Source organism: Taudactylus pleione, unplaced genomic scaffold, assembly GCF_031769625.1.
Source record: "Taudactylus pleione unplaced genomic scaffold, aTauple2 ptg000018l, whole genome shotgun sequence".
NCBI lineage: Eukaryota > Metazoa > Chordata > Amphibia > Anura > Myobatrachidae > Taudactylus > Taudactylus pleione.
In genome coordinates, this window is record NW_028284420.1 from 21088325 (window position 1) to 21114672 (window position 26348).

The window sequence follows — 26348 nt, forward strand, 5'->3', positions numbered from 1 at the left end:
TGCTGTCAATAGTAGATTTAATTCCCTACTAGCAGCCAGCAATTGGCAGTAAATATCTTTAGGACCTAAACTTGTGTGTTTAATTTTTCAGCAAAGTTACAGATGCACGTTCTCCACCGATGGGACATTCAATGCCCACCTGCAGTTATGCAGAAAAAGGACACAACAAGATTTGATGGCACACTTTGGGTCTAATTCTGATCTGCAGGGGATGTAGTCGGCATTCCAGCGCACACAATGTGTGTGGTCGGAATACTGGCGCCGGAATTCCGACAGTAATCAGAATCCCAACGGCGACGATCGAGACGGTGAGTACTAGGGTTAGGCACTAGGGAGAGGGTTAGACTGCTTGGGGGAGGACAGGATCACGTACTTAACCCATTTGCAGATAGAAGCACCTTGCAGATATCAGGATACTGTGCATGCATCAAAGGGGGGGAAATCGGTGACTGCCAAAGTTGATTGACGGAGATTGCTGCAGCAAACGGACTGATCAGTCTGTTGATTGACCACACTTTATGAGAAATAGGCTTTTATGGGAGGCATCCCTGTTCGTGGGCGTGTAATCCAGCGTCCACGCTTGAACGTAGCATGATGATGGAGATAGGACGTCTGTTTGTGATGGAGCAATTGCACCTAGCATGTGGCTGGTGCAAGTCCATATACTAGTAATGATGGCTGCGTCTGCAGATGGGAAACCAGATGGCGGGATAGGTTTATACTTTCAGTCATACACATTTTTGTCATACTCAGACGGATTCCCACATTAGCATAATGAAGTAAGTAGAAACCCACAACCACATGGAATAGCAGTCGCAGATGCGTACAACTCAGAATCAGACACTTTGTCTCTAGAAAGTTATAGGTTTAGCCAAGTTAAAATATTGAGAAAAAGGAGAGGCCGTAATGACTAAAATGTGCCCGCTTTACCTTATTTCATGCGCAAAACAATGTTGGGCCAGGCAAGATACAAGTGGTTAGTAGGTAAATGAGTCTCCTATGTTGATTTACATTGTCAAATTCATGGCTTAATGTTATTTAACCCTTGCAAAGTTACAGCTTCTTATTCAAATGTTAAAATTGACACCTGTGCCCGCTTTGCCATCCGATTTAATGTCCAAAACCACATTGGTCCAGGCAAACAATGGGCTGTAGGTAAATTACCATCTTCTGTTTATGTCCTCTGTTAAGGTTTATGCCCTAAGGCTATTTTACCCATAAAAAATACTACATCTACTTATTCAAATCAATAAAATGAGTGCATGTTCCCACTTTGCCAGTCTATTTCAAGCCCAAACCCTTGTTAGCCCAGACAAATTGCAAGCAGGTCATAAGTAAGGGACCCCCCCCCACCTCTGTTGGTTCCAAGTGTCAAATTTGTAGCTGAAGGCTATTTAACCCTGAAACAACTACAGTTACTTCTGCAAAATAATAAAATTTAGTACCCAAAACCTTTTTGGGCCAGGCAAAGTACAACTGAATCTTGTGTAAGGGAGACGCTCTTTTGTGTATGCAATGTTAGCTTGATTTGTTAGCTTTAATATAACATGACCTGAATAAGAAACTGGAACACGAATAAAAAGTTGGCTAAATAAAACGCTAACTTCAGCCTCATTCCTTAATGCTTGTCTACATACAAAGGTTTGACACTTTTCAGGGTCAGCAGCTCCCGAATAAATCTAATTATCGGAAGATTAACAAACCAATAATAACTATCCCAGAGGAAAGGCAGCCAGCGCAATGATGGCCAGAAAGTTGTAGAATTACTTGAGAAAATCAGCAGCATTCAAAATAGTTTGAACGACAACAGCTTGGTTAATAGATGGCTGGTTTGTAAAACATAATAAAGATGGAAATGGCAATGTGCACTACCTGCTTTAGTCCATGTTATAACTGGAACTGGTTGTCCACTGGCAGAACAGGCAAATTGTGCATTTTGACCCTCAGTCAATGTCTGGTCACTGGGAACCACTGTAAATGTTTGTCCTTCTAAACACAAGAATCAAGAGTGAGAACAGAAGGAGACTAGCAGGGCATGCTGGGAGTTTTTGTATTACTGCTAGACATTGACATGGTACCCCAAACCAGATTTAACTTGTTAACTTGGGCCTAACTTCTCAAATTAGAATTGAAAATCTGCCAACTACCTGCACTGTATGCAGCCAGCCATTTTGTGGGTTGAACAAATATATGCGAAAACTGCCGACATCACAAACTAGGACTAACGACATGCCTGAGGCACAAATAAAATTGATAGGTTGCTCGCTCGCTCATACTGGTTCTGCCCACAAAATGGCTGTATCCAATGTGAGCAGATGGCAGGCAGGTATACTATAAAGAGATGCCATTTGCCTGCAATTAATTCATTAGCTATCCCATAAACCAATGATGGTGTTAAATAGTTGTTTGGGGAAAAATTGCACTAGATAAGCTTAACAACATACTGTAATCTTGCAGACAAGGAAGAAAGCACCAGGTAAGTCAATAAAAAATAATTATTTCAAAGTCTAGTTTGTGAAAGCACAACACTTGCTCATACTGTAGCTTCACCTTGTACAATGACAGAAGCAGATGCTTGTAACGAGCCCTCGCTGTTGCTTGCGTGACACCGATACTGTCCATGTTCAGAGAAAGTGACATTCTGGATGTACAAGCCCCCAGAGCTGGTGATCGTGAAGCGCTCATTGTTGGGAACAGGATCCCCATTGTCTGTGGTCCAAGTAATGCTTGGCTGAGGATCCCCCGATACGCTGCACTCTAGCGTTACACTACCGCCTATTAGCACCTCCGTGTTCTGAGGCTGTATTATAAAAAATGGCTTTGCTGCAGAAGACAGAATGCATTGCTTATGTAATCAACTTGATAATGGGACCTTACACTGCAACAATGCATACAGTAGGATTGAAATACCAGCGACTTTTCAAATCCCGACAGGAGGAGATGCCGATGCTGGGTGGTAAGTATCCTAATCCTCCCCTGTCCCCTCCCTAGGTGGTGCCTAACCCTAAAACTCCTGGGGTGGTGCCTAACCCTAAAACTCCTGGGGTGGTGCCTAACCCTATGTCCCCCTGGGGGTGTCTAAACCTAACCCCCCCCTTGCCAGACCCTAAACCTAACCCTCTCAGGGGGGTGCCTAACCCCAACCTCCCCCCAGTGGCACCTAACCCTAAACCTCCCTGGAGGATGCCTAATGCTAAGTCCCTCCAGGGGGTGTCTAAACCTAACCCCCACACCCCTTGGCTTACACTTACCTGGGTCCGGTCTCTTACGATCGGGATGCTGGTTGTCAGGATTTCGACGCTGGTATGTAGATCATAAGAGATAGCGGCATCTGCATTTTACCCGGTGGCGGGATACTGGTGTCGTTAGATCGACGTCCGGCATCTCGTCCGCCGAGATATTGACTACATCCCATACAATACACGCATAAAAAATATACTTTACACCTATCACTTATTGTTTAACATTACTTGGAAAGCTCATGATAGTTTGTTACACTGTCCTCAAGGAGCACTTCTCCTGAGGAATATACGGTGGTGACATTTCACTTATTAAAATCCAAAGAATAGCTTGGCATCGATTAACTAGTATTTTTTTTTTTATAAATGCAAGTATAATGAGCATATATATGTATATACATACACATACTTACTTACATAGTGTTTGCCTCATTTAAATACAGAAGGGGATACTGTCAAACAGTTCTTTCTAGAATGTGCCTGTCTGTTACGTAGTGGAAGCAGCCATTGTGTGGGCTAAACCATCTTTCAAAAGAATGTAACTTTATTTGCTAATTTGTTATGGACAGTGGTTCTGCCATCAAAGTAATTGCTTCCAGTGGTACTGTATATGCAGGTGACTGGTAACTTTTATAGGTGTTATACTGCAGCACCACCCTAGCGTCCCGGGCATGTTACTCACACCGGCTGCCAGAGTAACGCAGGATGGCCTCCTGTGTGCGCACCTCGCCAGCTATATTCTTAGCGGCACACTGATAAACACCCTTGTCAGATTCTTGAGTGTTCTGAATCATCAGGGTCCCATCATGTAAAAGATTTAGCCGACCATCGTAGCTCATATCAATCTCATTACTGTGAGGAAACAAACAAAATGGAATGTAGCATTTATTGTAATTCCTGAGAACTATAGACATCCAAGCTGCATTTATAACCATGCAGGACTTTTATATTTAAGAGAGGATAATTACATTAATAGGAGGATATTTTTGCATTTTCTTTTTGTGTAAAAGCTTTGTGATTTAAATTGACAACATTTCTACAGAGACAAATTTGTGGACAAATTTATATCGAGAGGCGCAAACTTTAGGTGGAAACACTGCTTATCATCAAGACGGTAGGGTATTTACTAAAAGTACAATATAGCCCATAGCAAATCATCAGCAATAATATTTGATTAATGTAGTGCAAATTGGAAAAAGCATACTAAAAAACAAAAAAAAATAAAAAAATCTTAATAGCTATATGCTAGTAGAGGGACAATGTACAATAATGTCCCCATCTTCGACCTGTACCACGGCTGATGCAAACACCCGACACCCCTCAGTTTGCATTGGTATTACCAAGGGGCAAAATTACTTTATGATTTGCTCCCAACTCTAAATGAGTCTCTGTAACTGTATAAATATGACTTCATAGTTACATTTACTGCTCAATAAAACTTGACAATTAGTAAAAGTTGCATAACTGCAGATTTAAAAACTATACAGTACCCTCGGACAACATTCTTGAGGTAATGCTATATCATGCTTGCCTACACTCGCATAATGTCCAGGAAACTCTCGAATTTTGATGAAATCTCCCCTATTCTGGATTCTCCCATAGTCTACATTTTAAAAGAGCTTTCAGTTGCCGAGTGATCCCAGGAGTGACTCACTTGTTGTGTAGCCAGATGATATCAGGTTTTGGGTTCCCCTCTGCTCGACAGATGAAATAAACAGTGTTCCCAAGAATGACATCTGCATCTCTGGGCTCTGACAGTATACGGGGTATATCTGTAAAGTAAAGTGTGTCCAATTAATAGCAGATTTAGTTTCAAATACCCCCACATAATCTCACTATGGGAGGATATATTTCAAAGTTAAACAATGATTTTAAACAGAAATAATAAAAAGTAAAAAAAAAAAAAGGCATCTTTTTAGAACGTTTGTTATTATTATTATTATTATTATTATCCTTTATTTATATGGCGCCACAAAGGTTCCGCAGCGCCTTACACAGTACATAAATGAGCACACAAGAAAAACAGTTAATAGTAATACAAAACAATGCAGGACAAGGACAAGGTTATAAACTCAGCTGCAAAACACAAGCAGCAGGACATGAGCAACCAGGTGGTAGGTGCCATTGTAGGGAGTTAGGAGTAAATTATACTATAAGTAGGGGGAGGAGAAGCACGTGAGGATGAGGGCCCTGCTCGTGAGAGCTTACATTCTAAAGGGGAAGGGCAGACAGACAGGGGCGACACAGAGGGGTAGATAGTGAAGAAGGAGCATGGAGCAGTGGGTTAGGATATGTGCTGCGGAATGTGTGTGTATAAGACGACCTGATGTTATGTAAAAATTAAGTCCTTCATACATCTATCTCTATGATAGAAAATAGATTGTTTGTGTTATTTACATGAGAGATGTACAAAGTAAAGTAGAAGCACTTTAATTTGTGTGTTACATTTTAGCATCTATATACAGCCTGACAAGAAATGCAGCTATTATGGGACTGTCCCGCCATCCTAATACAGTAGTGACTACTTTAGTTCCAGCTGCTGGGTGCTATGCCATGCTCCTGTGAGTGGGTGCATCTCACATGCTAGACCCACTCACAAATGGGTGCAGCCATACATGATGTGGTCCCACAGGATGTTGCAGTACCCGGGCCCAGAATTTCTCTTGGCAGCCCTGGAGGTGACAGACAGAACGAGGAGGGAATGGGGCTTAGTAGTGGGGTAACAAGACCATGGAGGGAGGTGGTTGAGAGTGGAGGTATAGGAGAAGTGGGGGAAAGAAGCAGAGGGTTGGAAGCAGACTGATGAGAGAAAAAAAGGAAGAACACTCGAAGAAAGGTTTCTACTTCAGACTCCAGGACAGCACTGGTTCAGTTGAATAGGGACAAGAAAAGGTAAACACCCCACAGAAGGTATATTTGACTGTTCCATTTCTTGTTTTAGCGGAGCATGGGGGAGCAGTGACATTTTGGTTAATAAAAATAAATAAATAAGACACACGTAGCTAGCACAAAGATGCTTCGGATGAACTTTGTGTCTCTTCCATGGCTGGTGATCCATCTGGAAATGGGGTGGCTCCCAGGGAGCGGTAGACATCATGACCTGTGCATCCGACATCATAATCAGCGCACTAAAGAGGTTAGTAGGGCTTGCAGCAACAGAGCAGCCCAAGTAACCTTTTTAGGTATTTGTTAGAAGAGATTTGGCCAAGCAGCCGAAAGAATCTGCACTTTGCATAAATCTTTTGTGGCTCAGTGGGATCTCAATTTTGTGTTGGAAGTACCAATGCTAGAATCCCTTTGATTTAGTATCAGCAAGTGACTACACTCAAAGTAATCTTTTTGTTGGCAACTACAACTGCCAGAAGAGTGGGAGGACTTCAAGCTTAAGAAACGGTTCCTTGTACCTTTTTAAACATGCATGCAGATAAAATCGGTACTACATTCTAAAATGGTTTCCAAGTTTCAGGTCATCCAAGAAATTATGCATCTGGTTGTTTATCCAGAACCAATAAATAAGAAGGCGCAAACACTGCATAAATCAGAAATGGTTAGACTTAAGCCGTGTACACACTAGATAAGTTGGATGATTTGAACGATACAATATCGTCCAGTGTGTACGCGGTGAGCGACCAACGATGCGCACTCCCACGGGTCATTGAAGATGTCGTTCATCGACTGAACATGCAGGCCAACTTGACAACATAGTCAGGTTGTCCATGTTCAGGATGAGGGAGGGTGCCGGCACTGAACGATATTGTTCAGTGTGCTCTCAATGTCGTTAACATTGAGACTGGCACTGCAGGGGAAACACAGAGCCAGGACAGCGGCAGCCACAATAAAGTTCTTTTTGTCCACAGACGCAGTGGTGTGACGTCATGATGTTGCCTTGCTGGATACTGAAGAGTGGAGCGGAGCTGTCCTTGAAGACGCAAGCAGCACCAGAAGGAGGTAAGTGTGGGCTGCGGGGCACAGGTAAGGGGGTTGAGCCTGACAGGCACAGGAGGCTGTAAAGACAGTAGGCTGGAGTGGCAGGGCAGGAGGCTCTAAAGACAAGAGTCTGGAGGGACAGTACGGGAAGCTGGAAAGACAGGGAACAGTATGCTGTGAAGACAGCAGGTTGGAGAAACACAAGGGGCAGGAGACTAGAAGGAATACAGGGGGCAGGAGGTGACATAAGGGGCATGAGTCTGGTTGAACCTCTGTTGTAGGACAACGACATTGGTTATATTCCTACACAAACAGGCATCTTCTGGACCATGTGATCTCCTACATGAATAGTGAATACCGACTGAACACACTGTCTGCCCAGGATCAGGTTCCTTGTTGCAGAAAAAACACCATATAGGTAAGGTGTATTTGGAATGGCATGGAGAGGAATACTCCCAGAGTGATGAGAAATTGGTGTCGTGTTATGCTGCCACACCCATTTTATTTTGCAGACACAGTAGCACTAAGACTTTTTTTTAACTTGTACCACTGGGAGGGGCTTGTCCAAACTGAAATCTAAATTGCAGTGTAAAAATAAAAGCTGTCCAGTAATTGCCTGGCTACATGCAAAAGCAGCCAGTATTTATCCCACATGCAAAAATAAATTAAAAATGTATGCATGTATTAGCACCTCTTGCATGGCAACATTGTTTGTCCAGGTACACACAGTTACTCTATCTTACTCTATTCCCAAATCTAAATCAGGTCCTCGGTCTGGAAAATTTAAGCAGTGGATCAATCACATTTTTTATGAGCATGAATTGATCAGCCTTACAAAAAAAAAAAAAAAAAAAAACCTGAAAATGAGTGATTCTAGAAAAAAAAAATGCTGCTTGATCAATTAGGCTCAAGAATACCATTTCTCTTGCAGCAAGGCTGGGGAACACTGGACAATGGGATTGTAAATTGGGGCTGGAGCTGGCACCTAAAGTAAACTGTAGCTTTAAAAGTAAGCTCCTCCCTCCTGTAATCACACAATTCCAGTGTTCTTTTGGTGCTCATGGCGTAGGGCACGTTTGAAGGGCCCTGTTGTAGTTGCATTTAAAAAAGAAAAAAAGGAGAACAAGTTGGGGAACTCGCAGGCGCAGGATTCTTCCCTCTATAGGGTTCGGTGAATGGTTTACCAGCCGCAGCATGTACCACCCTGACTTCGGGCCAGACAGGGTGTGTCATTGCAGTAAGCAACTGCTCCCTCACATGCAGTATCCCATCTGCCCAAGGCACATGTGGGGGGGGTGGACTTCTAGGTGTAACCCTCCTTCTAGGCCTCCATTAGCAGCCCAACTTCGATGGTGCTTGCAGAGACTAGCGTCCTGCCGAAGGGTGTGGACCTGCGGTCTTCTTCACTGCTGCGGAGCGGAAACTCTACGCTGTTTAGATAGGTATTCCCAAGGGGTGGCTGTGGGTCTGTCCAAGCGTTGGTGATGAAAGGAAATTACTCTCTTCTGTGGATATCTCGGACTCATCGGGGAGGCCTAGGAGACGCCGGATTGAGAGGTCTCCGTTCCTCGCACATTTTGCTTCCAATGGACTAGGTATCTGAATGGAAGCTCCTCCCTTGGTTGTCACTGTAGTAGCCATTTAGCTCAACTCACACCCTTTCCTGTGCGGGGCTCAGCATCCTATAGGGATCCGCTAGCTGTAACTTGGAGGGTGGTCTCCGGCCTGGTTCTGGGGTTGTTTTCTGGAGTGTGTTCTGGTCGCTTCTGCTGACTTATTCCTTGTTTACGGAGCTTCGCCCAGGAATTTCCTGCCGGATTGCTGGGACAGTTTTATGGCAGTCTCTATGGGGAAGGTGATGCAAACCAGATCACAGGTAACTTGCAGGTTTCAGCTAAGGCCGGTTTTGCCTCGAAAGGCCCTTTGGATCTGTGTTTCACATGCACTTGAATACCCATTTTGTTCCTTATCATATCATTCCACTCCTATCAGCAGACAGTTGTTGCTCCAGTTCCGCTGCAGGAAAGGAACCTGGGGTTTATCTCCTTCCTAGTTGAATACCGTATTGCTCATTTTGGCCGGTCTGGTCTCTTCGAGCCTTGAGCACCACGGGGTGGGTAGTTCAGTTCGTATGAACTCTCTACGATCAGGGACCCACACTGTGGAGACCTCCAAATCCTCACTACACATCTGAACCGTATATCTTCAGGTACCGTTTCAGGAAGGTCACTCTTCTTCCTCAGTGGGCAAACGACTGTGGTCCGTGCCGGTTCCGGGCGCTACAGTCCAGTGGAGCCAAACACACGATCAGGTCAGTGCTACTGCATATATTGTGCACAGAAGGCATCACAATTAGGCCCTCTTCAGATGGTCTGCTGGTGCAGGACACATCGACTTCAACGGGTGGACCTTCCTAGGTTGCTTGTTTCAAGTTCTTTTGAAGCAGTGCTTTATCCCAACTTTGCGAGGTCTCCCTTGGCTGTGCCTTCAGTTCTGGGAGTGGCCTTCGACGCCTCTCTCCAGTGGCGGTTGTCTTGCAGCAGACATTGCATGGACCCTACCGACCTTAGTCTTAAGGGTTTGATCTGTGACTCGTCCATCGACCTTGAGGAACATTCGGTTGTTTGGCATGCGGATTTCCACTATTGGATCATCCAGTGGACCAGATTCACCTCACGGGAGGTCCGGGGGATGATTCTCCAAACTCAGAGGGGTTGCTCAACATCCCTCTTGTTCTCCTTTGGTCCGCATGCACTTGTCACTCTCCAGTGGTAGAGGGTTTTACGTTCTCCAGGTCCAATCATTGGTTTCCCCTGATGGGCTCAATGTGTCCAGGGCCATGAGTCTCCTGGATTGAGAGGCTGTGAAATTGCTTTTTTGGCTCCAGTGCCTTGGGTCACTGTTCACAACGGCTCAGCTGATTGATGGGCTCATGCCCCAAGCCATCTCTCTCGTCCTCACCAGCCAGACGCTTCCCGAGTGAGAGTAATCCTTGGGACTCTAGGCTGGCTATGCAGGTCATGGTACACAGCCGTTCTCCTAAGGTCGGTAGGTCCGGAGTGGAGTCTTCCAATTCTTACAGACTTTCTACAACAAGGGCAGATTTCTACAGGGGATCTTCCTCATTAGGCTTTCATGATCGGACTTGGGCAACAGAGATTGAGAAAGCTGCAGGTTTTTTTCTGCCTCGTCATTCCGTACTCTGCTGCGAGCTCGGACAGTTTCCATCTTGCAATTACCTACGAGCTTGGAAGCTCTACCTCTTGTGGTGTAACCAATACAAGTTTTCACCGCCCATGTTTCTTGGCCTTCCTTCTGGAGGGTTTGTAGGTCTGTTGATGACTTAATTTTGTGACTATACAGACTTCGGCCCTCTCATTTTCTTTCCAGCGGCTCTTTTTTGTTTTTTGTTACGAGGATCCAAACCGATTTTACAAGGTGTACTGCATTTTCATCCACTGTTCGTCCAAAGACGGAGCCATAGACTCTTACTCTAGTCCTGTCGGCTCTCACGCAGGCTCCATTGTAGTCGTCGGCTTCAATGGATCTTCAGTTAGTTGCTTGGGAGATGGTCTACCTTTTGGCTATTGCCTTCCCTCGGCTTAGTTCCGTATTTAGAGTTTGCAAGCTGCCTTTGCTAGTCTTCCATGAAGATTGCGCATTTCTCAGTATAGGTTTTATGATTCCAGCTGACACTGGTTTCGGCCTTGTACTTCCACCAGGATATGGTCTTTCAGGTTATTCCTCCTTTGGTAAAATTACCGGGATTGGCCTGATCTGGCTCAGCTAGTTGGACTGCGCTCTGCAGATTTCCTTGGACACGTTTTCTTGGTACACCGCACTGTTCTCTACGGGTTCTTAATGACGGGGCGGAACATGGTTGGCCAGCTACTCAACAGTCCCTTGTTTGTTGGACCCGCTCAGTGATTACTTAATCTTATTCTGGTGCAGAGCGACTGGAACCAGAACAGGAGTCAGTGCCTACCGCTAGAGCGGTGGCGATCCTCTGGGCAGTGCGCACAGAACTTCAGAAGCACACGTCCGTTGTGCGGCTATCTGGTCCCCTGTCCACACGTTTGCTTTAAGTTTCAGGTTTTTTGCCGGCGGCGGCACCCACTTTGGATGTACAGTTCTCCGGTCATGCAGTCTGAGCGTTCCCTCCCCTGAGGGCGGCTTTTAAACGTCCCATTGTCCAGTGTTCCCCAGCCTTGCTGCAAGAGAAAAAAGGATTTTTGGTCAGTTCACAGTTGAATCCTTTTCTCTTAAGCAGACTGGAGAACACTGCGATCCCCCTTCACGCTCAGTCATGCGAGGTGTTTGGTTCTTGTCTGGTCTTTTCCCTACTAGTTTGTTTGGTTGCTCTAACAGTTTCACAGGGTTGCTGCTACTCCTCTCCGGACTCTTTTAAAGAAGTACTGGAATTGTGGGATTGCAGGGGGGAGGAGCTTACTTTTAAAGCTACAGTTTAATTTAGGTGCCAGCTCCAGCCTCAACCTACAATCCCATTGTGCAGTGTTCCCCAGTCTGCTTAAGAGAAAAGGATTCAACAGTAAGTTGACCAAAAATCCTATTATACCTTCCAGGATGGGTTCCTTTCTTACTGTCTCCATTGGCTAAGGTTTAACACTTATCAGTACTGCCAGAGTGCTTTAAAGCAATGAAATTACCACCAATTAGGTAACCATAATTGTTCTTTACACATAAATACATGGTGATACAGCATTTAAAATTACATTTTAAATATTTTTTTTTTTTAAATTCAGATAATGGTTGTTTGTGCCATGTTTGTACCAAAGTAGGTTTGTATAGGATTTCACCTATAGCCAAAGAATAGTCATCAGACTTCAAATGCAATACGAGATTATTCCTGCTTTTCATTCTTAAAGATATTTATAATCACCATAAATCACAGAACCCCATTTTATTTTTATCCATACTTTTTATTTAAGAGTTAGCAGTGGCAGACATTTAAAATATACAAAAAGTATCCAGCTCACCGCAGTTAAACTGGTCAGCAGACAGCAAGCTCACAGACATCCCTCGCAGATGGACAGGGTGCTCGCATGTCACAGCTGCATGAGTGCTGCTCCTCTCCGTGAGCTTCCTCAGAAGATCCACCAGCCACACCAGCTCACAGTCACAGGTGAAGGGGTTAGAATCCAGACGTCTGCCCAGATAAAGATGTTAATTGGAGTATAGTCTCTTTCTTAAACAATAAGCTGGAAATACCCGTAGTGCTTTCCACAGTAATCAAACTGTTACTTACAAACGTGTCAGAGATGGGAGCTGAGAGAAAGTTCCTAGTTGAATCCTTGTAATCCGGTTATTGTGCAGGAATCTGCAGAGAGAACACCACTTACCTAATCAAGTTACAAAGAGTAACATCACTATGTATTGTCATCCTCTATGTAGTGCCAACCTACTACACAGCTTTTCAGTTGCAATTATTACTCTGGCACTATAGTCCCTGCTCCTATAGAGCTTACAATCAGATTTCTTTGACATAGGCAATGGGTACGCGAGTCTTTTGACAAGAGACACCTGGTGTACCACAAAATACAGCAGCACCTATGCATGTCAGACTATTCTATGGACACATCAATGTTATACCTGCTTATTAGTCTATTGTTTCTCTAACAGATGTGCACGTATCCCTGCAATATCATAAATATTACGGTAAGTTATGTGGCATAGTATATACAGATGTGTCCTCATACACCCAGCGGCTATGCGCCATACCACGTGAGACGGCTGATGCGCCTAAGCAGCTCTGACAGGTGTAGTGTAACATTTTCCTTGTGTCTTATTCTCATCGCACAGGAATTAGTTTTATACATGTACAAAGGGCACAATTCAGCAAGGATTGCAGTTGCCAATACGCACGCAATGGGATAATTGATGCATTCTGCGCAAGCATCTCAGTGCGCGAAGACGGCACTGCGATTGGGACTGTGATCGCAGCAACTGCGCAGACTTATCGCAGAGTAATTGACAGGAAGTGCCATTTGCAGGTGGTGATGGGAGGGGGGGGGGGGTTAGGGTGGTGGTCAGAGAAACCCAGACGTGCCAGTGCATTTGAACGCCGTTGCATGAATTATCCACTGTGATGCCCTACGCAGACTGAGGCCTGATAGCGTGCGCTGAAGTTAGCATCCTCTGAGTATGGTCTGACCTTGTGCAAGTGTGCGTGAGGCTGCAATGGTACCAATGTTTTCGCTGTCTTGTTAAACTTTACGGATGTGTGTAAGGTAAAGTGGGCGTCCTTATGTAGTGCTGTGAGCGTATAGCGATCGCAATGCATTAGCATACTATCGAAGTGAGACTGCATGCGTAATCGCTATTGCAATCGAAGTTGCAATCCGTAACGAATCAGGCTTAAAGTTCCATATGAAGTTCAACAAAGTTTGGAGTGAGAAAAAGATGCAGCAAGCGCTGCATCCTAGCACAGATTGCATCATCAAATTTAATTTCTCAGTGTAAACTAGCAAAGTAGTTTTGTTGCTTCCAGTTGCTTTAGTTATGCAAATACGATGCACACTTGAGCGAAAGACGCTCGACTAGCCGGGTTGCCCGGGACCAGGTATGCTGAGAGAGCAGGACTGTCCAGAACATTGACAGGCCCAGGTAAAGGGAGGAGGCATGGCCAAATCAAGGAGGCGTAGCTCTGGGAAGTGGGTCGGATTTATTCTGCGTGACCAGGGGGAAGGCGAACAGTGCGATCAGCCACCCCCTGTAAAGTTAGGTACAATCTGGTAATGTATGGGAGCAAATGACAATCGACCATTTGTTCTCAAACACTGGAAAACAGACGAAAATGGTCATTTGATTTAACCAATTTGTCCAAACAACCGTTTGTCGATTTTCCAGTGTTTAGCAATAAATAACTATTGTCATTTGCTCCCATACATTACCAGATTTTCACTCCGGGTAGACAGATTATCTGTCCAGTCTTATAGTGTGTACCTAGCTTTACACTTGCTGAGAGAGAGGAGGCAGCCGTTGCTCCGCAGTCCAGCACACAGCAGCGTGTGCTGGGGAGAGACACTGCTGCCACTAAGCAGCACCAGCCTTCTTTCTCCCTGCCCGATATACAACTGACTAGTCCATCCACCCCGGGCAAGTAGTACCCGCTCTCCCCCCTATCGGCACCCCTGGCTGAGAGGGGATGTTTGGTAAGACTGAAGCCACAGTGTACGAGGACACATCTGTATGAAGCATTGTGTGTAACGGTATCACAGGTCATTATAGGAATGCTTGCCATTCAAAGTATCAAGTATGAAGATCAATATTAGCCACAGACTTTTATAATCAATGATGAACTCCAACCTGGAACACTGTACTCGGCGTAGTCTAGGCACGATATTAGTGCCCATGATCACACTGCAGGATGCAATTATAACCCATGTAAAAAAATAATTTGAAAAGAGCCCGTCTCTGCGATGTGCTGGGAGTGAAATTACCAAGTCGGCAGTCTCTTCACTCCTCTGCCGGGACTCCAGTGCACCGTCTACTGACCACGCATGCACCACTCCCATATGGAGAAATTCCATAGGATAAGGATGGGTATAGTGTAATACCAAGGACTCGGTGCCCTTTTCATCAGACACAAATTCTTCTATTTTTCAGATGAATAGTAAGAGGCCTACGTCAACTCAGAAACAATCACAATTGGAGTTTCCGAATTAGAACTCAACTTTATTGTCACAACCCTCCTCTATTGCAGGATTTTTAAAGTGGTTTTAAAAGTCTCATGAAACACTTTCAATTACAATAGCATACAATTACATGTAGAGTTTCACAAATGTGATGTTCTATGTAACACTTTAATAATAGTTTTATCATTACCAAGTTTGTAAATATATAAATTAGGGGTGTGCACCGGCCACTTTTCGTGTTTTGGTTTTGGATCTGGATCTTTCTTCGTGTTTTGGATCTGGATTGGTTTTGCCAAAACCACCCTTCCGTGTTTTGGGTTCTGGGTTTTGTGTTTTGGATCTGTATTTTTTTTAAAAAAAGCATAAAAACAGCTAAAATCACAGAATTTGTAGGTTTTTCTGCTCCTATGCTATTATTAACCTCAATAACCTTAATTTCCACTCATTTCCAGTCTATTCTGAACACCTCACACCTCACAATAGTGTTTTTATGTCCAAAACGTTGCACCGAGGTAGCTGGATGACTATGCTAAGCGACACGAGTGGGCGGCACAAACACGTGACCCATCTAGGCGTGAAACTGCAGTGGCAGACAGGATGGCAGTTTGAAAAACTAGGCCCCAAACTGTACATAATGCAAAGAAAAAAAAGAGGTGCAAGATGGAATTGTCCTTGGGCCCTCCCACCCACCCTTATGTTGTATAAACAGGACATGCACACTTTAACAAACCAATCATTTCAGCGCCAGGGTCTGCCACACAACTGTGGCTGAAATGATTGGTTCGTTTGGGCCCCCACAAAACAAGCTGGCAATTAATGTGTCCCTGCACAAACTGGCTCTATGGAGGCAAGATGTCATCCTCATCCTCCTCATCCACCGATTCCTCACCCTCTTCAGTGTGTACATCCTCATCCTCACAAAGTATTAACTCGTCCCCACTTGAATCCACCACCACAGGTCCCTCTGTACCTTCTGGAGGCTGGTCTCCCTGGAAGAGCTGATAATTCATTTTGATGAACATCATCTTCTCTACATTCTGTGGAAGCAACCTCCTACGCCTTTCGCTGACAAGGTTCCCGGCTGCACTAAACACTCTTTCGGAGTACACACTGGAGGGGGGGCAACTCAGGTAAAATAGAGCCAGTTTGTACAGGGGCCTCCAAATTGCCTCTTTTTCCTGCCAGTACAGGTATGGACTGTCTGCCATGCCTACTTGGATGCTGTCACCGATGTAATCCTCCACCATTCTGTCAATGGTGACAGTATCATATGCAGTGACAGTAGACATGTCAGAAATTGTTGCCAGGTCCTTCAGTCTGGACCAGATGTCCAAACTTGGTCCTGCCTGCCCTGCATCACCGCCAGCGGGTTGCTTAGGATACCTAAGTTTTTTCCTGGCAGCCCCAGTTGCAGGAGAAAATGAAGAAGGAGCCGTTGACGTGTCACGTTCCGCTTCAGCTGACAGTGTGTTCACCAGCAGGTCTTTGCACCTCTGCAGGCTTGTGTCGGCCGGAAAGAGAGACACCACATAGGCTTTAAACCTAGGATCGAGCACGGTGGCCAAAACGTAGTGGTCTGATTTCAACAGATTGACCACCCTGGAATCCTGGCAAAGCGAATGAAGGGCTTCATCCACAAGTCCCACATGCCGAGCGGAATCGCTCCGTCTTAGCTCCTCCTTCACTTTCTCCAGCTGCTTCTGCAAAAGCCTGATGAGGGGAATGACCTGACTCAAGCTGGCAGTGTCTGAACTGACTTCACGTGTGGCAAGTTCGAAGGGCTGGAGAACCTTGCACAACACGGAAATCATTCTCCACTGCGCTTGAGTCAGGTGCATACCCCCTCCTTTGCCTATGTCATAGGTGGATGTATAGGCTTGTATGGCCTTTTGCTGCTCCTCCATCCTCTGAAGCATATAGAGGGTTGAGTTCCACCGCGTCACAACCTCTTGCTTCAGGTGATGGCGGGGCAGGTTCAAGAGTGTTTGCTGGCGCTCCAGTCTTCGGCACGCAGTCGCTGAATGGCGAAAGTGGCCAGAAATTTTTCGGGCCACCCAAAGCGTCTCCTGCACGCCCCTGTCGCTTTTCAGAAAATTCTGCACCACCAAGTTTATTGTGTGAGCAAAACATGGGACGTGCTGGAATTTGCCCAGATGTAATGCCCGCACAATATTGGTGGCGTTGTCAGATATCACAAATCCCCAGGAGAGTCTAAGTGGGGTAAGCCACTGGGCGATGATTTCCCTCAGTTTCTCTAAGAGGTTGTCGGCGGTGTGCCTCTTACTGAAACCGGTGATACACAGCGTAGCCTGCCTTGTAACGAGCTGGCATTTCTGAGATGCTGCTACTGGTGACGCTGCTGCTGTTGCTGCGTAAGGTGATACATCTACCCAGTGGGCTGTCACAGTCATATAGTCCTTAGTCTGCCCTGTTCCACTTGTCCACATGTCCGTGGTTAAGTGGACATTGTGTACAACGGCATTTTTCAGGACACTGAGGACACTTTTTCTGACGTTTCTGTACAGTCTCGGTATCGCCTGCCTAGTGAAGTGGAATCTAGACGGGATTTGGAACCGGGGACACACTACCTCCATCAATTGTCTAAATCCCACTGCACTAATGGCGGATACCGGACGCACGTCTAACACCAACATAGCAGTCAAGGCCTCAGTTATACGTTTTGCTTCAGGATGACTGCTGTCGTACTTCATCCTCCTCGCTAAGGACTGTTGGAGGGTCAATTGTTTAGTAAAAGTAGTGGTGTTCCTACTTCCTCTCTGGGATGATGAACGACTCCCAGCAGCAGCAACAGCAGCAGCGGCAGCAGTAGGCGTAGCAATGCAGGATCCTCCGGAGGAATCCCGGATAGGAGAGTCAGTCATGCCAGTGACATGGCCTGCAGGACTACTTCCGATCCTAACTAAGGAGGAAATTGACGAGGAGGGAGTTGACGGTGTGGTTTGCAGGCGCTTGGATACAACAGGACAACGGGATTTAGGTGTCCCTGGACTGCTTACGGTCTTAGCCAAAGTTTCTGAACTTGACAGTAACTTTTTATGAACGCGCTGCAGGTGCCGTATAAGGGAGGATGTTCCTAGGTGGTTGACGTCCCTACCCCTACTTATTTCACCTTTACATATGGTACATATGGCAAGACAGTTGTTGTCCGGATTTGGATAGAAATATTGCCAGACCAAAGAGGTGGAATGTTTGGTCTTCTGCCCAGGCATGACCGTGATGGGCTTTTTCATCCCACGGACAACAACTGTCTCCCCCGGAGCCTGATTTAAACAAACCACATCACCATCAGAATCCTCCTCGCCAACTTCCTCCTCAGCGCCAGCTACACCAGTATCCTCATCCTGTTGTACTTCAACAGTGACATCTTCAATTTGCATATCAGCAAGTGGACTGTGGGTGCTCCTTTCAGCACTTGCAGGGGGCGTGCAAATGGTGGAAAGAGCCACCTCTTCCCGTCCAGTGCTGGGAAGGTCAGGCATCGCAACCACCACCACACTTGGACTCTCCTTGGGGATTTGTGATATCTTCTTAGAAAGCACAGTTCTTCGCTGTGCTTTTGCCAGCTTAACTCTTTTGATTTTTTTAGTGGGAGGAGGGCTTCCATCGTCATGTGAAGCTGAACCACTAGTCATGAACATACTAGGGATCGACCTTAGCCGTTCCTTGCCACTCCGTGTCGTAAATGGCATATTGGCAAGTTTACGTTTCTCTTCAGCTGATTTAAATGTCTTTTTCAAGGTCATTTTCCTGAACTTTGCCATTTGGGATTGTATGTGCCCTCTACTATGACATTGGGCATCGGCCTTGGCAGACGACGTTGATGGCATGTTATCGTCTATGTCATGACTAGTGGCAGCAGCTTCAGCACTAGGAGGAAGTGGTTCTTGATCTTTCTCTATTTTATTTTTATCGGAGAAAGTTTGGTCCTCCATTTATGTTATATCGATTTGATATATACGTGCGGCTAAACACAGAAAATAATTTTTTTTTGGGTTTGGACTGGAGTGTACTTTGTGGGTTACAGCACCCTTTAACGGTCAAGCCAGCCGGCCCTTTACTTATGACACAGGCGCACGCTTGGCACTACTTTGTTGATGCACGTGCGGCTACTGCGCACACAATTCACAAACACAGAAAATAATTTTTTTTTGGTTTGGACTGGAGTGTACTTTCGGGGGTTACAGCACCCTTTAACGGTCAAGCCAGCCGGCCCTTTACTTATGACACAGGCGCACGCTTGGCACTACTTTGTTGATGCACGTGCGGCTACTGCGCACACAATTCACAAACACAGAAAATAATTTTTTTTTGGTTTGGACTGGAGTGTACTTTCGGGGGTTACAGCACCCTTTAACGGTCAAGCCAGCCGGCCCTTTACTTATGACACAGGCGCACGCTTGGCACTACTTTGTTGATGCACGTGCGGCTACTGCGCACACAATTCACAAACACAGAAAATAATTTTTTTTTGGTTTGGACTGGAGTGTACTTTCGGGGGTTACAGCACCCTTTAACGGTCAAGCCAGCCGGCCCTTTACTTATGACACAGGCGCACGCTTGGCACTACTGTGTTGATGCACGTGCGGCTACTGCGCACACAATTCACAAACACAGAAAATAATTTTTTTTTTGGTTTGGACTGGAGTGTACTTTCGGGGGTTACAGCACCCTTAACGGTCAAGCCAGCCGGCCCTTTACTTATGACACAGGCGCACGCTTGGCACTACTTTGTTGATGCACGTGCGGCTACTGCGCACACAATTCACAAACACAGAAAATATATTATATTTTTAGCACTTGGGGGGAGCACCCCTGATGGACAGAGCACCCCCTGGACAACACTACAGCACCTCTTTAGGACTGGGACACTGCACAGGACTTTGGAGTGGACACAGCCCCTATGGAGAACTGACTGCACAACACAGTCCAGCCAGCCCCTATGGACTTTTAAGTAGTGGACACAGCCCCTATTAACAACAGCAGCACAGCACAACACAGCCAGCCCCTATGGACTTTGAAGTAGTGGACAACAGCAGCACTACACTACACTACACTACACAGCCCTAACTCCCACCCTCCCTCTTCACTGTCCACAGCCGAGTGAGAAAATGGCGCCGACGTGGGTACCTTATATAGGATCCAAAACCTGCGAGACTCGGAAGGCGGGAAGATGACGTTTTGCCTCGATTTCAGAATCCGAGTCAGGCGGGAAAAGTCGAGCCTGACTCGGATCGGACTCGGATCGGGGGGGCTCGGGGGGGTTCGGATTTCAGAAATCCGAACCCGCTCACCCCTAATATAAATTCAAATCACATGTATTGTCAATACCATGGGGCCCCAATAAAGATATAGAACGCAGTTCAGCTAAATTGGCCACGGTGGTGCACGTTATAAAGCACAGGTCACTTCAGGGTTAAATATCTGAATTATCAAATCGGAGTTGTAAAATTGAGCATGAAAGTCTAAGAACTGGATACCTTTCTCTGAGTAGATAATATTTCTTTCTCCTGAAAGGAAAGAGTAGCAGGGCTCTGCCACACACAAATCTACCAGAGCCTTTTATGTTGCCATAGATGCGGAGGTTCTGCTGTACTTTATTGTGCTACAGCATACTGGCAGAGTCTGAGGAGAGCTGATGTCAATGTTTTAGCAGTCTATGCTGGTAGTAAGAATGCCGACTGCCTCATATTTTAGATTTAAACAGTTCACTCCTATATGCTGGTATACTAGTCCTTAAAACTTGCAATAACACGTCTAACACAGTCTTTTGGGCTATGTGGTAATCGCTGGGGCGCTCACTGTTTATTGATGCAGGAAGGTGTAGTCAGTAAACTGGGGCTTACTAAACGCCATCTAGGTGTTTGCTTTGGCCCGAGCTGGCAGGACCTGCCCAATGATCTGATCTCCCTCTGGCAGCCAAGACGTACCCCTGCACTGATGAGGGAAGCGCCTCTCTGCCCGCCTCCACTGTAAATGAAGAAGCTGCTTGCTTGGCTGGAAGATGTCACTGGAACCAGCTTCCCCTGGGACCGAATGCTGCCAAACGCCACTGCTGTTAGAGTATCCTGAAATTGGCAGAGCGGTGCTCAAACAGCCTCAGTCTCACCACGCTGATCTCCGGTCACCGGGAAGACCTCTCCGTCTCAGGTGCTGCGTCTCACCACGCTTTTCTCAGTCAGCACTACAGTAAAGGTGCCCATCCACTAGACAATTAATATGATCGATTGAACGATAACGTTATCATTCATAAATAGCTTTCAAATCGATTACAAAAATTTCTAAAACGACCAGCGATGCGCGCTCCCGCTGGTCGTTTAGACATCTATCATCGGGCAAACATGCTGAACAACCTGACGGACGACTGCTCGTTCAGTGTAGGCACATGACAGACTGACAAACGACTGCATGATTACAATGTCGTAATCGTCGTTTCAAGTGGATGGGCACTTTAGGGAGTCTGTGGCAATTCAACTGTCTCTGCTGCTCCTGCCCACCAGACCCATGCCCAGCATCTAGGAATTTCTGGCATTGCAAACCGCATGCTATTAAGAGTCTTATGGTGCTGGCCGCTGAAGCAGGGCAGAAATAAATTGTCCATTATCACAAAACAATTAGCATAAGTGCAGAGTCCAATATTTTACATTAAATGCAAAAAACCCTTAAGACTACCCAACAAACTAGTGGAGTACCACAATAGTTGGCCAACCTAACCGATTGGTAAGTGCATACACTCTTGAGAAGTCAAATACCACCATGTCCCTGCAGCAAGTGTACGGGAGGTCGGCGGGTCACCCATACACACAGCCAGACGTACCGATATAAATGCAAGATATATCGGCATCGGCTGTGCTGCATGGTAGATACAATATGTCTGAATGTTTCAGTCAAGGTTTTAAGGATATTCATGCTTGAACACAGGGGACTTAATTAGTACCTCAGTCAATTTGACTTAAGGACATCCATGCTTGAGTTCAGATGGTTAAAACCTGGACTGTAATGGCGCAGTTTTGGAAACTCTGGTTAAATAAATTCATTGTGAGTACTTTCCTTCTGGGTTAACACCCCTATTCCTTAAGGATTGAAAAGGTTGTTTCAATATTATCTTACCAAACTGCCTTAACTGCTACTTTTCTGGAATAATAAATTTGTTCTCCTCTGAAGTATTCAGGCTCTATTCATGATGTTAATTTTCGGGGTCCAGACAGACCCCGATAATTAACATTCCATCTCGATGCGAGCGCCGGAGAAATTCATCATTGCTCTGGCGCTGAGACAGCTGATCCGAAAATTAGCCGTCCACCCGAACGCTGTCACTGCTCTTTTCGGAGCAGTGAAACTAGTGCGCCTTCGTGACCTACATGTCAGGTATGCGCACAAAAGCCCCGGCGTCCAGCGAAGGAGCCACACAGGGATGCAAAAAGGTTCCCTCTTCACAACCCGAGACTTCTTCCCAGAGGGTAGGAGCGGGTTGCGGGAGCAAACGCCATCTGAAGATGGCGAATGCTCCCGCAGTCAAGCTCCGAAAACATTATATTTTCAGAGCTCGATGAATTCTGTCCCCAAAGTGTATGAGGACAACGGGCCATTCTGGGTGAGACAGGTAAGCAGGGGATATCGGTAATATAGTTTGCATTACCTTTTTGATGAATGGCCGAACACTTAATTTCTACAAAAGCAGGTGAAAATGAAGTGATGATGAATAGACCCCTTTGTGAGAAGATGAGAGAAAACTTCTATTACTGTGGCAAACTATGGGATTTACCTCCCATGACTTTTGAATCCAGGTTTAACAAACAAATATCCAACAAATGGAAATGTGCTTAGACCATTCTTTGATAGTCGGTCTGCGACCTAAGGCTCTAGCCATATGACCTATTTGGGACCTACTGCTAGAGACATACTTCTAGAGGAGAAAGCTTCCCTGGAGGGAAACTTCACTAAGAAATTCAAATATAATTTTTACATCTCTTCAATTCTTTACATTAAATATTAACTATCTACTTTATCTTGCATATCCACATGAAGGACCAACACCCATACTCTAAAAGCCTGGAGACAGACATTGGACTTAAGTACTGTCCCTGAAGACACAAAAGAACAGATTTCCATTTTTCTATTTCATAGGAGACTTTAGCAGCCCTCAAGTCTCTAATGGAACAGCTGTCTTTGTAGAAAAACTGACAACACCTGCTTACATTTTAGGCACCCTGTACCATTTAGAAACGTTTTCATTCTGAAAGGGATACATATAGTTAGATTGATTGATTAAGATTAAACTGCTGCCTGTGCTCATTCCTTATTAATGAGCTCCTTAATAGCCTGGTGTTAATCCATAAAGAGAGTACGCCTTGGTTTTCTGAATATGTAAATCATTTAGAACTTTAGGATCATTTGATCTTTGTTCTTCCCCAATTTCTTCTAACTTATTCCTTGCTGACCAATCAAGTTCAATAAAACAAATCCCAAGGACTCGCTGCCATCTGAGGGACCTGGCTGTACTTCCTCTATAGCAGCACATCCTGATGTGGGTCTCTTTTGCCATCATCCTTCGTAACAAACCTAAGGTGCATTGATGTCACCACCCAGAAAATGAGGTGAAGCTGTGCTTTCTAAAGCTGGGTACACACTATACGATGTGCGACACAGCTGACGTAGCAATGTGATGTAACAATACATCGCATGCGCCGAACACTCTGCACAATCCGATGTACGATGGCGCGATGCTGTATGTAACTGCACCGCGTCGTTCATTGCATTGTCTCATCTGCTGTGTAGCACAGCAGATGGGACGATGCGATGAGCGACCGTCGTTCACGACTTATCAGGTGTACACACTATACGATGTGTATGATATATTATTCTGGCATGGATTGGAACGATCTATTTTATAGTGGATACCCAGCTTTAGGGCTTAGGGATACAGCCCACCCATAAGTACTCACATAACAGTCATTAAAAGATTTTAACATCCAGCACAAAAATAAATTATTAGTTTTGCTATTTTTCTCATCTCAAGCAGTCTCTGGAAGAATACAGAGACAAGAAATAATTGACCTATGCTATAATAGCTTTTTCAGTACAAAACACCTAGAAAGGATTTTACCTAGTAACAGAGCATTTTGACATGCTGGGGGTGGACTAAGGTTCCCTGGTGCAGAAGCCCTCCTTAATAGTGTACTTCTCAGCAAAGAGTTTCATAATGCACACAACTTCCTGCCAGACAGGACAGAGGCGTAACCTATACAAGATGTTATCTAGGTGCTGGTGACCTTCCAGAGGGACAGATCTCCAGCCCCACTTTTGCATTTTGTATTAAAAGCTAGTCTCCCCAGGAAGCTTACCCATTTACACACACAGAGGAACATCACAAGGACCACCCAGACTCAACAAAAACCTACAGTATAAGCCATCTCACTTGAAACACACAAAAAACACTACACTGGAAATAAAACCACCAAAAGGGTCTAGATAGCTTCTGGGGATTTCTGCACTTCCTGCTAATCAGATGACCCTTCACTCGTGTGAATGGCTGCCATGGAAAGACCATAATGCAAGCCACATGAGTTATAAAGAAAAAAAAGCTACGTATTTAATAAAGGCTGTAGGAGGCACGCAAATATTTACCTTTCATAAGGTGAAACATTACTTTGTCTTTGTATTTTAAAATGCCAGATTTATTGCCTGCATGGTCACACCTCATAGGACACTTTCATTAATGACCACAGCAGATACAGTATTTAATTCTCCCTTAGTTTATCTGGAAGTGAATACGCACCTGTTTGCCTATTCATTACCACTTATTAATATAGCGCATACATATTCTGCAGCACTTCACAGAGATTACTTGGCTGCACTGAGCAGTTCCATGCATTTTCTAATTTTCTAAGGGCTGTACGACAAGAGGGGGCAGTGCTGACAAGAGTGGGAGGGCCAAAGGATTGGGAACGGACACCCCTGTCTTAAGTGCCCAAGGCCCCCCAAAGACTTAATACAGCCCTGCTGAGTGGTCATAAGACAGCAAACATTTTACTTACAGTCTCTCTAATTTAGGGAGGTCACCGAAGGTCTCTGCATCTAGAGTTTCCAGGTTATTGAAGTGAAGATACCTAGTGGAGAGGGCAGATACAGACATACAAACCGCTTTCCTTTGATAACTACATTTAATAAGCATTTATATTGAAATAACATACTGCCAATCAGTTGCTTTAATAGACTCTAGTGAAGTAAATTATAATTACACACCAACAATTGTGTTGATTTCCTTTAGCAACACTTACAAGCAGGTTTGATTATCAGTAAGGAACAGCGATAACCTTGCACACTACTATAACATACTATAACACCGGTTATCCAGGCAGCATAACTCAGGTGTGAGCAGATACAAGCAAGGCTTTCTCTGCCATAAATACCCACAATGTGCACAGAACAAGGTTAATTGAATCTTCCTCCTACAATACATAAAAGTAATAGAACAATGTTGTCAATATATTTATATGAAGAGGCCACATCCGTTATTACTACATGCTACTCGGCAGAGTATAAAAACTTCATATTATATTAGTGGGCGATCCAATGAAAGCGATGTGCATGAATACATACATCGAATTATGGGACAGTAACCTCTCAGATTCTCCTGCGCACATCTACAGAACGTCTGCAGTGTTGGTGGCCACAAGTTGCCAGTGAAATGGTCCGAACGCCAGCAACTCTATAAAGCCCGTCACAGTAGGCGAGGACTATAATGACCTCTTACAGAGCTTCATCGGGCCTACGGGTTGCAAGATGATTAGGTCATGCTGTGCCACTGTACATAGGGATATAATTCAGAAGAGTGATCCCAATATATGCATGTGTACAATTAATGTGCAAGTCACTTGTGTAAATGGTAACGTGCTGTAATTACTCCAGCATTTATTAGGAGAGTTTGTGAATTTTAAGGAAAAGGGTCTAGAGTAGATTGCAAAGATTAAAGTCACTAAAAATGTCCTTCTAAAAATAACTTTACCAGTATAAATTGAGGGCACTAGAATGCTCTACTCCTACTAAGAAAAGATAATAGGATGAGTCATATATGTGCTTTAAATAAATACCAAGTCCAAACATATGATGATTAATATATGGAGACCACAATTAACGTATTATAGCTTCTTAATCATCCATGGAGGTCTGTTTCATACGGATCTTTAAATTCTGTCCATTAGTTTCAGCTGTAACAAAGTTCTCCCATATATTCCAGTGTAGGAAGTATCACTCCCAAAGTGTATATGGAACAAGAGAATGCTACCCCTTTTACACCAGAGCTAAAACCCTGGTTTTTGCAGGGTTTACCTGTGTAGCTCCTTGGTGTAAAAGGGTAAGGGGTTGGATTGCCGGGTCGAGTGACCCGGAAATCCAACCCACGTAAGTTGCAGGGTTTAACATGGGAATAACCCGTGAAAACCTGCAGTGTGAACGGCGCACTCCGGGTCACTGCCGGTAGATTGATCCGGCTTCGGTGGCGCTTGGA

The 26348-nt window shown here is 45.0% G+C and overlaps 1 protein-coding gene across 4 annotated transcripts in view; it reads right to left on the reverse strand.

Annotated features, from left to right (window-relative positions):
- LOC148540729 (peroxidasin homolog) overlaps positions 1-26348 on the reverse strand; it is a 75519-nt gene that overhangs the window by 35447 nt on the left and 13724 nt on the right. For all 4 annotated transcript variants that reach the window (XM_088442852.1, XM_088442853.1, XM_088442851.1 and 1 more), the window contains 7 exons: positions 24877-24948; positions 12433-12504; positions 12164-12333; positions 4894-5011; positions 3922-4091; positions 2551-2823; positions 1873-1989 (listed from right to left, as the gene is read on the reverse strand). In XM_088442852.1, the coding sequence (XP_088298978.1) occupies positions 1873-1989; positions 2551-2823; positions 3922-4091; positions 4894-5011; positions 12164-12333; positions 12433-12504; positions 24877-24948 (992 nt within the window). The remainder of the gene's footprint in view (positions 1-1872; positions 1990-2550; positions 2824-3921; positions 4092-4893; positions 5012-12163; positions 12334-12432; positions 12505-24876; positions 24949-26348) is intronic.